At 40.0% G+C, this 16,254-nt stretch overlaps 1 protein-coding gene across 1 annotated transcript in view; it reads right to left on the reverse strand.

Annotated features, from left to right (window-relative positions):
* RP1 (RP1 axonemal microtubule associated) overlaps positions 1–16,254 on the reverse strand; it is a 595,469-nt gene that overhangs the window by 137,986 nt on the left and 441,229 nt on the right. Inside the window, exons 40-44 of the mRNA XM_040433131.1 lie at positions 14,377–14,505; positions 10,218–10,399; positions 5,439–5,525; positions 3,429–3,561; positions 482–633 (exon numbers count right to left, since the gene is read on the reverse strand). Coding sequence (XP_040289065.1) covers positions 482–633; positions 3,429–3,561; positions 5,439–5,525; positions 10,218–10,399; positions 14,377–14,505 — 683 coding nt within the window. The remainder of the gene's footprint in view (positions 1–481; positions 634–3,428; positions 3,562–5,438; positions 5,526–10,217; positions 10,400–14,376; positions 14,506–16,254) is intronic.

Below are 16,254 nucleotides of genomic sequence, written 5' to 3' on the forward strand. Positions count from 1 at the left end.
AAAAAAAATCATACCTTATCCACTTGAGCGTGAAGAAGCCATTTGAAGATCCTGCGTGAAATCTCGTGCACTGTGTGATGCCAGAGTTTGCAAAAGGAAAGTATTTTTTCTCTCCAACCGATTAACTCCTGAAAGCCCTCACTATTGTTTTCAGATGCTGGGATCAGCGATGAGTGCGGCATCTGAGGGGTTCAATGACGGAGGGCAGTGCAATTGCCGTTCCCCGTCATTGCGACCGCTACTTACAAACAAATGCACTTCTTGACGAAGTAATTTATCACAAAGCTAATTTCTGTGTGAAATTCGGTGAAGTAGCCGAGCCGAAATGATTTTTTCTAAACTCTCATCACTAATGATTATATGTGGGTCTTCAGCTAGAATAAGGTTGGAGAACTCTGTTCTAAAGTCACTTCATTGATACTAAACACAACAAGTCCCTGCTTTTTATTTGGTTTTGTCCATACATATCAAACATACAGACCTTTCCCTTGCCAAATACTTTAGGTGTTAGGGTGTTTATTAGTCTTCTTTTGCATGAATCTCCATTTTCTCCATATATTGTGATAAAAACATCTGCGGCTGTACTAGATGCAGGGAAATCTCCAGTCCTTATATAAACTGAATATGTCGCTTCTAGATATAAAGAGATAAAAATGAACACAGAAAAAAAGAATATAAACTAAGAGTTATAGAAATATCAGTTTTTATTGTGTACAGTAAATAAACATTTCAAAAGCAATTATAAAACACCAAGGTTTGTATACCAAGTGGTAGTTTTGACCTGTATACTGTATAGGATAATAAAACCTAAAAGGGTCTAAAATGATACGGTACGTATTCAATAGTGTTGAGCGAACTGAAGTGAAACTAATTGACTTTGATCCAAAATTCAGGAAAACTTTGATTGATTCGCCACAAATCTGAATTTCCTCACGATTCGTAGTAACAAATTGTTTTTTTCCCAAAAATGTCGGCTACACGTGTTACAAAGTGAAAGTAAGAAGCCCGGGAACGTGATATGACGCATAATGCGGTGCAGCCAGCCAATCAGTAGATAGACATCCCCTGTGATGCCCTATAAAAAGCCATATCTTGCCCGGTCTCCACCATACTATTTACTGTGAACAGAGCATAGGGAGAGACGTGGCAAGTGCTAGAGATAGTGTTTTAGCAATCTTTGAATTGTAGAATATTGGATAGGGACAGTGCAGGGACAGTGTAGGGAGATCATAGGGACAGTGCAGGGACAGTGTAGGGAGAGCATAGGAACACTGCTTGGACAGTGCAGGGACAGTGCAGGCTCTGTGTAATCTTCCTATGCATCTTGTTCTACTGCTGTGCCATTCATTCTTAATCTGATCTGTTATACAGAGACTGACTGTGCATCAGACTAAGTCTCAATAGCCGGTCTAATATGTAGGTATGTGTACCTAATTAATCTGTGGCACCATTAATAATGAATCTGTTCAATGATAGATAGACATACGGTGCCTTAGACTCATTGTCAACAGTCAGTGTAATATATTGACACGTTCATATAGTTCATCTGCTGAACCATTCATACTTAATCTGTTGTTTTATTGCTTTGCTGTTTAAGGAGCTTCCCTTTGAGATTCTTCATACATGCAAGCAAACTGTTTAAAACTCAGTAAGGAGCCCTGTAATGTGTTTTAAAATGCCTATGGTTTACCTGCCATTATCCCCTTTCGTTTCCTAGATTGCAGTGGTGTTTTTTTCTTTGTAGATCCCCCTGTTTTTTTAGATATGGTCCCTGCTCCACTTTAGTACCATATATGCTAATCAGCATCTAAGGTCCATGGGAACAAAAACCAGCTATCTTCTCTGTGGGTAGTGTCTACCGTATTGCTCTCACACTGTCCAATCCTAACGAACAGCCTCAGAACAATGTTGAAGCAAAGCTTGTTGGAAGTCCTACAACATGAACCCAAAGACTCTGTGCACAGCAACGATCTATCATGAACATCTGCTGGCACCTTATGAAGTATTTCAAGAACACTATATGGCTAACCACAAATTGCTTCTTCTTGAGATGGGAGAGCATGACTGCTTGGACTGCTGCAGGCTGCTTTATAACCTGCCAATTGACTACTCAATCTTGGACAATCTGCACATTGATGAAGAAGAGGACTAACATCTCTCTCCTTCCCTCTCCCATGTATGTGCCTGTCTCAATAAATGGCTTGATCGCTGCTATTTCCTCTTGCACTTTCTACTTCCCACTTCCCAACCATCATCGTTGTAATGCTTCAAAGGGAACCTGTCAGCAAATTATAAGCAGCATGTTACAAACAGATATGTTTTACAAAAGTCATCTGAGGGTCTCCCTGCCAGCTTGTCATGCTTGACCTGGTTTGATTGACATGTCCGTCCCTATACACAAATATCAATCCAGTCAAGGCAGGCAGGAAGAAGCCAAAAGGGCACCTCCCTGATGACTCTTTACCCAGTTCCCGGCTCATTTTTAAACTATGTTTTCTTAGAAATGTTGCAGTGTTTGAGAGTAAAAACAATAGCTGTTTGTAACCAAGGAGAGTGTAAGCATTTCATGCTGCAAGTGGTTCAGGCAGCATAAATCTCTAAACAGTTTCTCTTTAATGCTCACGTGTTGTATTTCAGTAATAAAGAATGTTAGCATAGCATGTGATGTGATTTATACAATGAGGAAACCGCTTCTGTATGTTGTGGTGTCATGTTATGTATGATTTATGCAACTTTTAAGTGATGCTTCAAAACCTGCATTAACTCGCAGTATATTGTATTATTTTTATGATGACTGATTTCTGATAAAGGGTTTTCAATTAAAAAACTTTTATTTCTTATAAACAGAGTGCTATCTGAAATGAGTTGTCCAGTTTGCTCAAAAGCAACTAAGTCCATCTGGCGGTGAAAATATTCTTATTAGTGGGACTTCCAGAGATTAGCTGTTGTTGTTGGGGAAAACTGGCCAAGTGGACAATTTTACAGGGGAAAATGCACTGAATCAATATTACTGAAAATCAAGCTGGATATTAAAACATACTGTATGTATAATATGTAGCTTTGGTGATGTTGTAAAGAAATAAGGCCATTGCCTTTATAAGGGTGACCCCACACAGGGTGCTTTATCCATGTGTAAACCCTAATGCAATATACACATCAAGGTCCAATGCATTTCACCACACAACTAGAGGTTTTTTACGTGCCCAGTAGTGAAATAATGTAGTAAAACAAGTGAATGGTGAATTACAGAATGGATCCTGTAAGTAGGAGATGTCTGAATGGCCATCTGTTTCACCAGGATGAGAATTGTTGTTTGCAGCTGCACTACAATAAAACAGATGGAGATCATGGGAGGACATGATCATCTAAAACAGCATTTGGACAAGGCTTATGCAAAGTGGTGAACTCTTTTACTTTTAAAACCTTACCATCCAATGGTGGTTGATTGGGAAGGACGGCTGCTACTTCAGCCACATTTTCAGAGCAGTCTTCACCAGGTAGGTACACTTTATCTGGATAAAAACCTATTTCTTGTTTGGTATCCACATCTCTCATACGAATCTTAATAGAGAAATATATTGCAGAGATTAAAAAAAAAAAAATAGAAATAAAGGAGATTGTCCAATGGAGTATTTAATTTTGTTTAATCAAAATTCCAGCCCTGTCACTAATTCAAATAATGTTTCCACGATTACTACTCGTCTGGCGCAAGGAACCATCGCAACATGAAGATGAATTAGGAATCTTCTTATATTTCATAACATGCAAAACAACACGTTTCAGGTATGAAGAGGTGCCTAAACACTCTTCATGTTGTGATGGTTCCTTGCGCCGAGCAGTAATCTGTGAAACATTACCTATACAAAGCACCTATACTGGGCACCTATACTGCATCTGTAGACCTGACAACTAGGTTTCTCTTCTGATAAGCCTACAATACAGATGTGCCTATCTCTAGCACAACTGTACACGGTGAGCCTCCAATTGGGGAATTTTCATCTTTGGGGTACTGCCTGAGACTTACTTACCATATGTTGCGCCTATCTCTTGGAAAGGCTAATTCAAATATAGTAACATAGGAAATCTGCCAGAGCCACGTCGATGTATGAAAAATCACTTTGCAGGTACTACTCCACAACTAATGCTAATACTTATTTTCTCCTATTGGTGTCTGTGGTTTGCCTGCATGGTAGTCTATCTAGGGTAGTGTAAGTCAGGAGAGTCTTCGGCTATGTTACCACCAGAAAAATCTGTCACCGAATCCATGGCACAAATTTGAGACTGACCCTTGGGTTTCTGCCACAGACTTGCATTTTGTGTGCAGTGGATCCACCAACAGCTTTAGCCCCATTCAATGGTGATAATCCATGGGGCAGACACCTGATGTGTACCATACATTGCAAGCAATGACACCACTAATAGAAAAACACTATAAAACCAGTAAGGGGGGGAGCATTTTGCTTTAAAAAATAGAATATTAGACATTATTAATTAGGTCAAAGCTAAAGGGGTTGGTTACTGTTGACCTATGTGAATGCAAGATGACTATAAGGCACTTACTCATATAGCCTTTGTTGAAATTCTGTGCCTCTTTCTATATTTCATTAAATTTACCCCCTTGTTTGCCAAGTCTTTTGTGCTGTCCACACAGAGGTCTTGTCCATAAAATGGCTGCTGATGGAGGGTCATGTGACCAGGAAATTCACCTCCGTGTCACATGACCCTCCATCAGCGGCCATCTTATGGACAGGACCTCCATGTGGACAGCACAGAAGATTTGCCCAACAAGGATGCATGGCTTATGAAATATTGCAAATAGCACAGCATATCAACAAAACTATATTAGTAAGTACCATATATAGTCATCTTACCTACACATTGGTCACAAGTCAACAAAATGTGGCCAACCCCTTTAAGGAACAAATACAATACAAATGTAAGAGGCAAAGAAGTCTTATTTAAAGGGAAACACAGTTTTTCATCTGCATCAAGTGCAATGTCCCATATATGTTCAAATGCTAGGTCTTCCTGGGGCATTTAGTACATTGTAGCTTAGACATAATTAGACCATACTTAACAAGTGTAGAATTCTCTTCCGAATAGAATATCATGGTTTGCATAGTATTTTTCTGCATTTGCATGTAAATATAAGAACAAGTTCATTGTTAAGGAGAAAGTGTGTCCATTACATGGACATGAATAAAGGCTCTATTCTCTGCACTGTGGTATTTCATATGAATACTGCATGATAGGAAGACATAAAAGAACATCTTGTGCATAGTTAAAGCTCATTTGTTATGTATTAACCAGGCTGGAAATTATTCTGAGGGCATTTGTTCACTGCAATGCATATGACTTTAAAGATTCTAGAAAATTACCGGTGAGAGCCAGTGCAGAATTTCTATCAAGCAATCACAATCAATTAACATGACATGTACCTTCTGTAAGTGGAGTCTCCTCTCAGAGCTCATACCCGTGGACAGGAACGAAGCCTTTATTATATTCCCGATATTTCCAACACTCAGCTGTCAGAAGTGATCATAGACAAAATTACTTCTAAATCAGCATATTTAGGAATAAACCTAGGCTCAAATACTCATGCAAATTATTGAATTTACAAATAATGGAAATTTTTTCAAGCCTCTGGAAAAATTTGTCCAGGGCCATCTAATGTATTACAAACATTATGACACAATACTTACAGCATGTCTGTGAGAAAAATGAGTATATAGGGGTCATTTTATACATAGAATTAGCATATGGATACATTTCATGTCATGGTTACTGAATCCATATTGTGGTATGTGATTAGCGTTGAGGGAATCAAAGTATCCGAAGTGGACTTTGATCAGAATTTCAGGAAAAATTAGATTTGCCACATACCAGAATTCCCTCACTCTTCGTGGTTACGAATCAGTTTTTCCTAAAATGGTGGCTAAAAGTAAAAAAAATTATACTCACCTCATCCACTTGATGTCTTGATTGAAGAAAAGCCGCCAAAGGAACTGCTGTGAGCATGAAGACGTCACCACGTGATCACGCTCGCCGCACGTGGTGAAATCATCATGCTTGCTGCAGGTCCTTTGCTGGGTTTTCTTCATTCAAGACGAAAGCGGACAGGCCTCTCCGCCATCAAGTGGATGAGTTAAGTATAATTTTTTTCAAACTCTGAATTAACCCATGGGCATCTGACTGTGAGTCTCAGATGCTGCTTAAGTGTTAAATGCGGCATCTGAGGGGTTAAATGACGTGGGCAGCGCAATCGATATTCCCTGTCATTGCACCCACTCCATACAATGGAAGGCAATTCATGACAAAGTAATTCCTAAGGAATCGAATTACTTGATGAAGTTCGATGAAGCTGTCGAATCGAATTTTTGAAAACTTCGCTCATCATTCATGTGATCATATCAGGGATAAATACATCTGCATACCAACTTCTAGAAGTAACTGGAAAGGTATTCAAAATAGTAAGTCCCACCAAAAACGTAACAAACGGAAATTTAGATAAGCTTACATCTGCTAGAGTTTGACTTTCTGTGTAATTCTGTAGTCTGACCAACCTGTGCACTAGAGGATCCTCTGATTGTTCCAGACTCTGGCACAATAATGGTCTAGCAGAAGACAACCCCATATTTCTAATATGCTGCTTCACAAACAGGGGAAGATTGGCCATAGACCTTACAGGGAAATTTCCCAGTGGGCTGATGCCCAGGGGGCTGTCTGAGCCCTCCTCATGGCCGGGCAGGGAAGTTTTTGGGGATGTATTTTGTGATGAACTGTGATATTTAGCTCTGTTGGGGTGGTATAATGTGCCACAATATGGTATTGCTGGCCATGCCTTCCATCAATTTGGACCCAACTACCAAACGGGGCCACTTTTAGTATTTTTTCCAGGGCCACTTTAAGTTCCCAGTCTGCCCCTGTTCACAAACAACTTTTACAACCTACTACTGATATGTCTTGCATGTGCAATAATAACTACAAAGATCAAATTAAAAGTGGACGAGTACATGTTTTGCATACAGTGGTGTACATAGAGAAGTAAGGGCCCCGTAGCAAGGATCAAACCAGGGCCCCACACAAGACAGAAGGATTTCTGCCTAAACCCTTTTCAATGACCCTGCCTCATTTGCTAACAGTTGTTCCTTTAGAGGGTAGAGTCCTGACCAAGTTTTCACCCCCTCTTGCCACAGGCCCCATAGCAGTCACATGGTCTGCCGCTATGGTAGTTACGCCCCTGTCTGCATAGTTGGATCCTGGACCCCTCCTGGTTCTGAGTTTTGCTATAGCCTTTTTCTTTAAGTGCCAGAATTCTGTACCAAACTGTGGCAATACTAACAGGTGTAGGTGCAGTGCGCCAAATTTATTATCTGTTTTAGACACTTTTTACACTTCACAGTTCACGGTTTTGAAATAGATTTATTTAAAAGGGACCTGTCAACATGAAATACAGGGCAATATCCAGGCAGCATGTCATAGATCAGGATTTGCTGAACAGACATATACTGATATGCTGAACTGATATATAGTTTGCTGGGGAAAGATTCAGTAAAACGTGTCATTTATACATTTATACTTCAGCTTTTTCTGAGCTCAGTTGTACACGGGGCCATCAGTGACTAACAGCTATCGGCATATACACTAACACAGAGAATGCTATCACTGATAATAGCCAAAAGGGCAGTTTGAGCTCAGAGAAAAAGTTTATAAATGTGTAAAAGTTTTACTGAATCTTTTCTTACAAAACTATATACAGTCAGGTCCATAAATATTGGGACATCGACACAATTCTAACATTTTTGGCTCTATACACCACCACAATGGATTTGAAATGAAACAAACAAGATGTGCTTTAACTGCAGACTGTCAGCTTTAATGTGAGGGTATTTACATCCAAATCAGGTGAACGGTGTAGGAATTACAACAGTTTGCATATGTGAAGGCTTAGAAGTTTAGAAGCAATTCTTCAAATTTTTAAGAAAATTGCCAAAACCCACTTTTTAAGGACCAGTTCAGGTCTGAAGTCACTTTGTGGGGCCTACATAGTGGATACCCCCATAAATGACCCCATTGTAGAAACTACACCCCTCAAGGTATTCAAAACCGATTTTACAAACTTTGTTAACCCTTTAGGCGTTCCACAAGAATTAAAGGAAAATGGAGATCACATCGATGGTTAACAGCCAAACAAAACTCAATATTTATTACCCAGATTCTGCGGTTTACAGAAACACCCCACATGTGGTCATAAACTGCTGTATGGGCACATGGCAGGGCGCAGAAGAAAAGGAACTCCACATGGTTTTTAGATGCCATGTCCCATTTGAAGCCCCCTGATGCACCCTTACAGTAGAAACTCCCAAGAAGTGACCCCATTTTGGAAACTAGGGGATAAGGTGCCAGTTTTATTAGTAAAATTTTTGGGTACATATGATTTTTTGATCATTCATTATAACACTTTATGGGGCAAGGTGACCAAAAAATTGGTTGTTTTAGCACAGTTTCTATTTATTTATTTTTACAGCGTTCACCTGAGGGGTTCAGTCAAGTGACATTTTTATAGAGCAGATTGTTACGGATGTGGCGATACCTAAGATGTATACTTTTTCTCATTTATTAAAGTTTTACACAATAATAGCATTTTTGAAACAAAAAAATTATGTTTTAATGTGTCCATGTTCTGAGAGCTATAGTTTTTTTTATTTTTTGAGAGATTTTCTTATGTAGGGGCTCATTTTTTGCGGGCCGGTTTTTACGGACGCGGCAATACCTAATATGTATACTTTTTTTATTTGTTCTATTTTTAACTTTTTTTTTTCATTCCTTACTTGGGGACTTTTTTTTTACATGTGAAACTTTTTTTATTTTCAACCTTTTATTTTTATTTTTTTTATTTTACACTTTTCGTGACCGCCGGGCCGGAACAGGAAGCGCACAGCGCTTCCTTCTCTGCAGACACAGCGCTCGGTGAGCGCTGTGTCTGCAGCGATCCGGAAGGCAGGGACACCTGGGCACTGTCCCTGCCTTGTCTTAGGGTTGCCCTGCTGTCACTGACAGCGGGCAACCCGATCAGCAGCTGCACGATTAGCGTGCAGCTGCTATTTCTGAAAAGATGTTTTAAAACGTGCTTTCAGAAATAGACGTCCACCCATAGGGACGTTTATATCCTATGGGCGGACGTAAAGCGGATACTCTAGATATTTTACGGCATATGAATAGTTTGCTGGTGAAATATATTCTTGGTTCTATTCGACCATTTTTGGCTCAGGTGTTTAATATATAAATGTTTGATATTACACTTTTTCACTTCCATGCTAACAACACTGTATCACCAAGGAAACAACCAAGCAACAACTCATATCTCGTTTGTCATCCTCCTGGATAAAAGCTTATATACATACCCTTTTTTTTTTCCAGAGAGCATTGCCAGGTCTATAAGTCTCCCTGCTCCAAATGGTGCTCTCCACAAGGGTTATTCTAGACCTACATCATGAGTCTCCCACCCAACCAACCAACCAACTCCCGCTTTGCACTGAAAAGGAGCAAGAACCCCACAACAGCTGTCTGTGAATGTATGTTTTTTTTCTTATGGAAAAATGCAGGTTTTTGGTTTATGTCTCTAGTTATGTTGCCTGTTATAAAGTAGCCCAAAAAATTGTTCTAGAACAACAGCTTTTGTCTTACTGGTCTTACATAGTCTTTCTGTCAAGCAATATATTAGAATGAACTGCAGTCACATCTGAATTTTCAAGTTTTAAATATTTTTTTATTGGTCTGTGTTTATATAGTCCTGATCTTTATAGCCACAATATACTTGACACTTAAGGAAAGGGATGGTGAACAATAGGGCATGGTCCAGTCATTTAGAGCAGTGTTCCTCAACTCCAGTCCTCAGGTCCCACCTACCGGTCATGTTTTCAAGATTTCCTTAGTATTGAGAAGGTGATATATTTAGTGTCAATGCAACAGGACTTACCACAGGTATTCATTTTGGGGGATATTCATTCTCAAATCATGACCGGCAGGTGGGCCCTGAGAGGTGGTTGAAGATCACTGATTTAGAGTATTCCAGACTTCAGCTGAGGAGGTGGAACTGAAGTTCTTCCAAAGAAAATATGTGATAATCCTGCCTCATTCTAGCTTGCTAGAGAACAGCATGTTCTACATCATATACCACATCATAGTATATTACATAACATTAAGTTAGTTCTCACCAGAAAAGGATCCCAGTTAAGGTTTGTCACACTTTGCTGTGAAGATTTCCCATTTTTGCCAAATACAACAACGGACAGATCCATGTCCTCCTCTAAGGTCGGCGTACCCAGTACTCGTAGTTGCCATTTTCCATTAGTTGGTGTATTGAATGGATTTAGCTTACTCAGTTCCACAGTGGTTTCTAAAGAGTAAGGAATGCAGGGTTTTGACATGATTTTCAAAGGCACGCACAGATTTGTTTAGTTTATGAATAATATATTAACACAGGAGTCAGATCTGCGATACAGCAAGTGACGCACACTTGTACCTTGTTATTGGATATTACAGCAGGTTGTATTAGCAGTGCACAACAGTCTATGTGTAAAAGGAATGATTTGAGGACTGTATAGGCTTCAGGGTATTAGTTTTAACCAAGTACTGAAGATAAATATTCCAGTTTGATGGAATATATTAAAGGAATGCAAACTTCTCTTTGGCAGCGCTGTATATACATCAGGGCGAAGACACATGTACTGTATCTCAGAAGATGAGTGAATAGGAAGTAAGGCAGTGACCAGTCGGTTACCTCCTGTACTCTGGTGGCATAATACTAATTGTGCCATTCATTAAAACTGGAAAGGGAGGTAATCATACCCTAAATCTGTAGAAACAATTATCTAAATTATGTTTTTTCCAGAACAATACATTCATAGTACATTGATGTGCTTTATTGTCCCATGATATTGTACATTGAGATGAGCAAAACATGTAGAATTGGCTTTGCCAGTGAATTTCCTGTAACACAGTAGCTCTACTACCAATAGATGCTGAAATATACTGTAGCACTAGATTTATAATTTCAGCCTCTGTTATCTTTTATGTGACATACATGGCTCAAAAATAGGAGAGGGGTTCATCAGAAAAGCAAATTTTCGGCATTTTGCCCATCTCTAATGCTGGACAACACAAAGCAATGGCTAGTTGCCTTGCCCTGTGGATTGGAGGAAACTTGAAATTAACAGAATACCCCTTTAAACACTGTGATAAGTTTAGTCCTCCTTCAGAATTTATAGAATTGATATTTCTGAGCATTTCCCACTCATACTGCAATATACCAACCACTGTCAGTTAAAACTGCCAAAGTCCTACAGGTTCAGGTGCCCTTATCATCCTGAGAGCCAATTATATAATATCATCAACACTTGTCTGTGTCCCATTACGCTGATATATTGGTAGAGCCCTGATGTATGTATATGAGAGGCACCACCATAGCAATAGATCACAATGACTCCCCCCTTAAGGTGCCATGTTTTGCCACTCAGGATAAAAGATCCTGATGTTTTTTCTCCCTGTACTCCTTGATCCTTAGGCCACCCTCCAGCTCTCTGGTTGTTAAGGTTCTTACTATCCAGCAGCAAAGAAGACGGGCCCAACCAGGGCCAGGCTCTTTCCAAGGGTCCCATTAGAGTCGCATGGTCTACATTGATACTATGTGGAGCCTTGTTGAAGGACAATAGCGCGAAATTTGGAGTTCATCGCAGTCTTGCTTGAAGGATTACAATAATATTAGGGGATTCTTTTATTTTTAATTTCCACCAATCGTTAACCTAACATTCAATGATACGCAGGGATTTTTTGTGATGTTTTTAAATTGGACATCCCCTTGATATTGTTGCAATGAAAACCCTTTCAGCAATAATTAGATTGATGCCAAGTGTCAGTGCGACATCCAATTTGCATAGGAGCAGTCACAGACGACACTCTGTAACTAACTCTTTGAGCGACTAGTAACACATTAGTATCGTTGGCTGCAGTATTGTCAGTCAAATGTATTCACTGAAAACGCAGTAAATATGGTTCCACAGATATTCATGAAATCACTAGTATAGATGTGAGACTGGAAATTTCAAAACGGCAAATGGCTGACAATGAATTGTGCACAGCAGGTGATCTGCTCATCTAGGTTCTACAATGAAAATCAATATGAGACTGAAAATGCAGCAACGTATTCAGAGGCTGTATAGGAGTGATTTTCTGCTGCTCCAGAAATTATGATCATACACAGTATAATTATCATTACTTATCTTTTGCAGGATCTATGTTTATTTATCCACTTGCAAGACCTCATTTTATGTATTCAAATAGTGGAAATGCAGCCATACCTATGTTAGTCAATGCTGTGAGGAGCCCTTCCTGCACTCTTTCATGACTACAAGAGTAAAATGGGGCACTTAAAGGGGTTGTCTTACTTCATCGAATGGCATTTATCGTGTAGAGAAAGTTAATACAAGCCACTTACTAATGTATTGTGATTGTCCATATTGCTTCCTTTGCTGGCTTGATTCATTTTTCCCTCACATTATGCACTGCTTGTATCCAGGAGTTACGACCACCCTGTAATCCAGCAGCGGTGGATGTGCTTGCACACTATAGGAAAAAGCGCTAGCCTCTCTGGTGGCCAGGACCGTGGCAGCACACATAGGCACATATGCGCAGCATTTCCCGGCCACCTCATATATTCACTGCAGCAGAGGCCATAATGAGCAGAGTATAATGCAATGGAAAAATGAATTAAGCCAGCAAAATAGGCAATATGGCCAATCACAATACATTAGTAAGTGTCTTGTATTAACTTTGTCTACATGATGAATGCAACTTACTGGAGTGAGACAACCCCTTTTAAAGGGTTTAGCTTAGAAAACCCATTTCAGATACCATATTAGCAAATTCTCAGTTATAATTCTCATCTCTTAGTAGAAAATGAATCTCTCCTGTCCTTTTAGCCATTTTTTATTTGGTGGAGACATTTTTTAATAATAGATAATGAAGTAAAGAAAGAAATCAGGATGCAAAATATACACATCTATCATCCATAAGATTAATAACAGCCTGATATTGTGTAGATCCTCCTTGTGCCAGTAAAACAGCTCTGACCGATCAAGGCATGGACTCCACAAGACTTCTGAAAGTGCCCTGTAGTATCTGGCAAGAACACGTTAGCAGTAGATCTTGCAGCGGCACATGCTCTTCCACTACACTATTGACAGTCCTTCTAGCCACAGTCATGCAAACTTGGGGAACAAGAGATTGAGGTCCCTCTTTCTAGTGATTGGTACGGATCTTAACAGTCAGATTCTGACCTATCTAGCATCCATGAGCTATCCATATGTAAATGAGTTGGTTTCTTGGACTATATCTTGAAAAAGGGGGATGGAAATCGTCAGTTGTGACCCGAGTAAGTTGTGTTTGTCTTAAAGATCATGCGCTTGTAAAATGTGGTTTGTATGCTCAAACCGTTCAATAAGTAATTGTTCTAAAAGTACCTCCTCTCCAAAGTGTTGTTCTTCAATGAGCAACCCAAAGGCGGATGGCCTTGACCTCCTCTTTTCCATAGCCCCTTTGGTCAGTCTATATAATCTTTCTCAAAACAACTTTATGTCCCTGTCCAAAAATCTATGTTATATCCCTATGTTACCCTGAGCTATACAGTGATTGGAAAAGATGGGGAGTTGCTCAGATGAAACACTGACCTGGGAATTCCCTGTCATGGAGAACTCTCCTCTACCCTTATTTATGCTGCTTCTCTCACAGATTCAGGGTAAAATACCAGTAAAGAATCTCCAGTATAGGTAAGGAAGCTAACAGTAGCAATCACATTGTCTATGGTGGTGGCACATTACCACTGTACTTTTGAGCTATTTTCAGGTCACTCTCCATTCTGAAATTTGGGACCAGCTGCACAGAAAGGGATGGAGAGATACTTAACAAAATACGGCACGCCGCTCCTGATCAGCTGCTCAGTTTTCTGATTTGCCATAGGCAACCCCAGCAAAACATTTCGCTTATCAGTAATGATGAGATAATATACTGATTATGAAAAAGCACACAGATTAAAATTAAAAAAATAAGCACTAATTGTGCTTCATTTAATCAGAGCCCTCAGATTTTCCATAAGTCAATTGTGCATAGGTTTATTACCTATACTAGTCCCCAGGCAGGTCATAAACACCACAGTGCCCACAACCCGAACCTACAGACCTGCCAAAGGAGCCATCTGAATGACCCTAGTGGATCTATGGGACCATAACTTTGGGCATGAGGTGGGCGTCCTACCACAAAAGCATGGCCATGCACGGCCACCTTTAATTCTCATAATTTGAGCCCCATCCATGGCCTTACCTGTCATCATAATTACAGATTCAGTAAATTCTTGCTCAGAAAGGCTTGTGATCCAGTCATTGTAATGAAATGTGTGCCTGGAACAAGTGTAATCTTCTTTGACAACGATTTTTCCCAGGAACCATGAATCTGAACAAAACAGTACAAAAATGCCAAATAGAAATTAGTAATCGTGTGGGGGATTGGGTCAGCACAACCTGTATGTAGGTGCACATCACTATGGCGAAATACATATACAAACGGAAAATACAAATGTGATAGCACTGCATCCAGCATTCTGCCCTGCCTCCATGCTGGATGAGGCATTGGTGTACATTTTGGCCAAAGCGTAATAAGCCACTCACCACATCAAGGTCGCCTCTATTGAGTGGTCCCTAACACTAGTTCCTACCTGGCCAAAATGTGGCCCATAAACAGGTAGGAACTAGTGTTAGGGACCACTCAATAGAGGCGACCTTGACGTGGTGAGTGGCTTATTACGCTTTGGCCAAAATGTACACCAATGCCTCATCCAGCATGGAGGCAGGGCAGAATGCTGGATGCAGAGTGCTATCACATTTGTATTTTCAGAAATTAGTAATCACTTGTATTTAAGGGGGTTTCCAAGATTCTGATATCAGATGGCTTATACTCAGGTCATCAATATCAGAGTGGTGGGGGACCAACTCCTGCCACCCCGCCGCTCAGCCATTTGAAGCTCACATGACCTAGGCGCAAGTGAATGGGGCTGAGCTGCTATACCATGCTAAGCTGTTATCCAATGAATGGTGCTGTGCTTGGTAAGCTGCTAGGAAGCCAGGGCGCTCACCAGAATGCTGAACCCTCCTCAAACAGCTTTTCGGCAGGACTCCCGTTGACCTGATAGTGATGATCTATCCTTGCGATAGTTCATCAATAACAGAATCTTGGAGAACCCCTTAGTATTACAATGTACAATAGGAATAACATATCTTAATGTACTGTCATTTTTACTATACTGTTTTTTATTTGATCTGTATACAAAAAAATGCATTAAAGGATTTTCAAATGAAGTTTTGCAAGATTATATAAAAAATCATAGTAAATATGAACTTCTTACTGGAAAGGAATTTTCAATTTTTATGGAAATAAAGCTTATTCAATATAAGTTTCTCATATGGCTGCTGGCTGCTTTCAAATTCTTCACCATTTTCATGAACTCTACATTTCTTTTTACATTTAGAGGTCAAAATCTGAAAAGTGATGGTCACACAGCTGCACAGCTTCAGAAAAATAAGACATTTCAAAAATGATCTAACTCTCTGCAGGAGTCGGGTTTAAAGTTCCTGGTGACACTAGCCCCCAGAGTCATACAGGGTCAGAGCCATGAGATCTCGTTAGTTAGTCTTAAGTCTCGGGCAAAAAGAGCGCCGTCTAGAGCAAATACAGTATATAGCAGCTATTGGTGTATAATATAGATAGATAAATAGACAGATAGACAGAGTGGCAATAGATCCACTTTAAAAGGAGATGTGCGTTGCAAGGATATTGATGACATACTCTCAGGATGACCTATCTGACTAATGGCACCCCCACCCATGAGCTGTTTGAAGAGGTAGCGGCACTTGTACAGGAGCCATCTGAATGACCCTTGTGGACTATAACTTTGGGCCTGAAGTGGGTGTCCTACCTCTGAGTAAAAGCAATATTTTCAGGTTTATCCAGAGGTCACTTTAATAATTTAGGCTCTAAATAATCAAAAACTCCAGTTAGACCGTATTGGATGCAACTTGTTTATTTTTGTTCAAAGTCGGTTGCTGCGGCGAGGTAACGTTTCGGCAACTCTGTGCCTTCATCAGACTAATGTCGCTTGTAGGAGAAGAAGCCACGAGGGAGTAGACGCAGTGATGAAGAAAACAT

This window comes from Bufo bufo, chromosome 5, assembly GCF_905171765.1.
Source record: "Bufo bufo chromosome 5, aBufBuf1.1, whole genome shotgun sequence".
NCBI classification, from domain to species: Eukaryota; Metazoa; Chordata; class Amphibia; order Anura; family Bufonidae; genus Bufo; species Bufo bufo.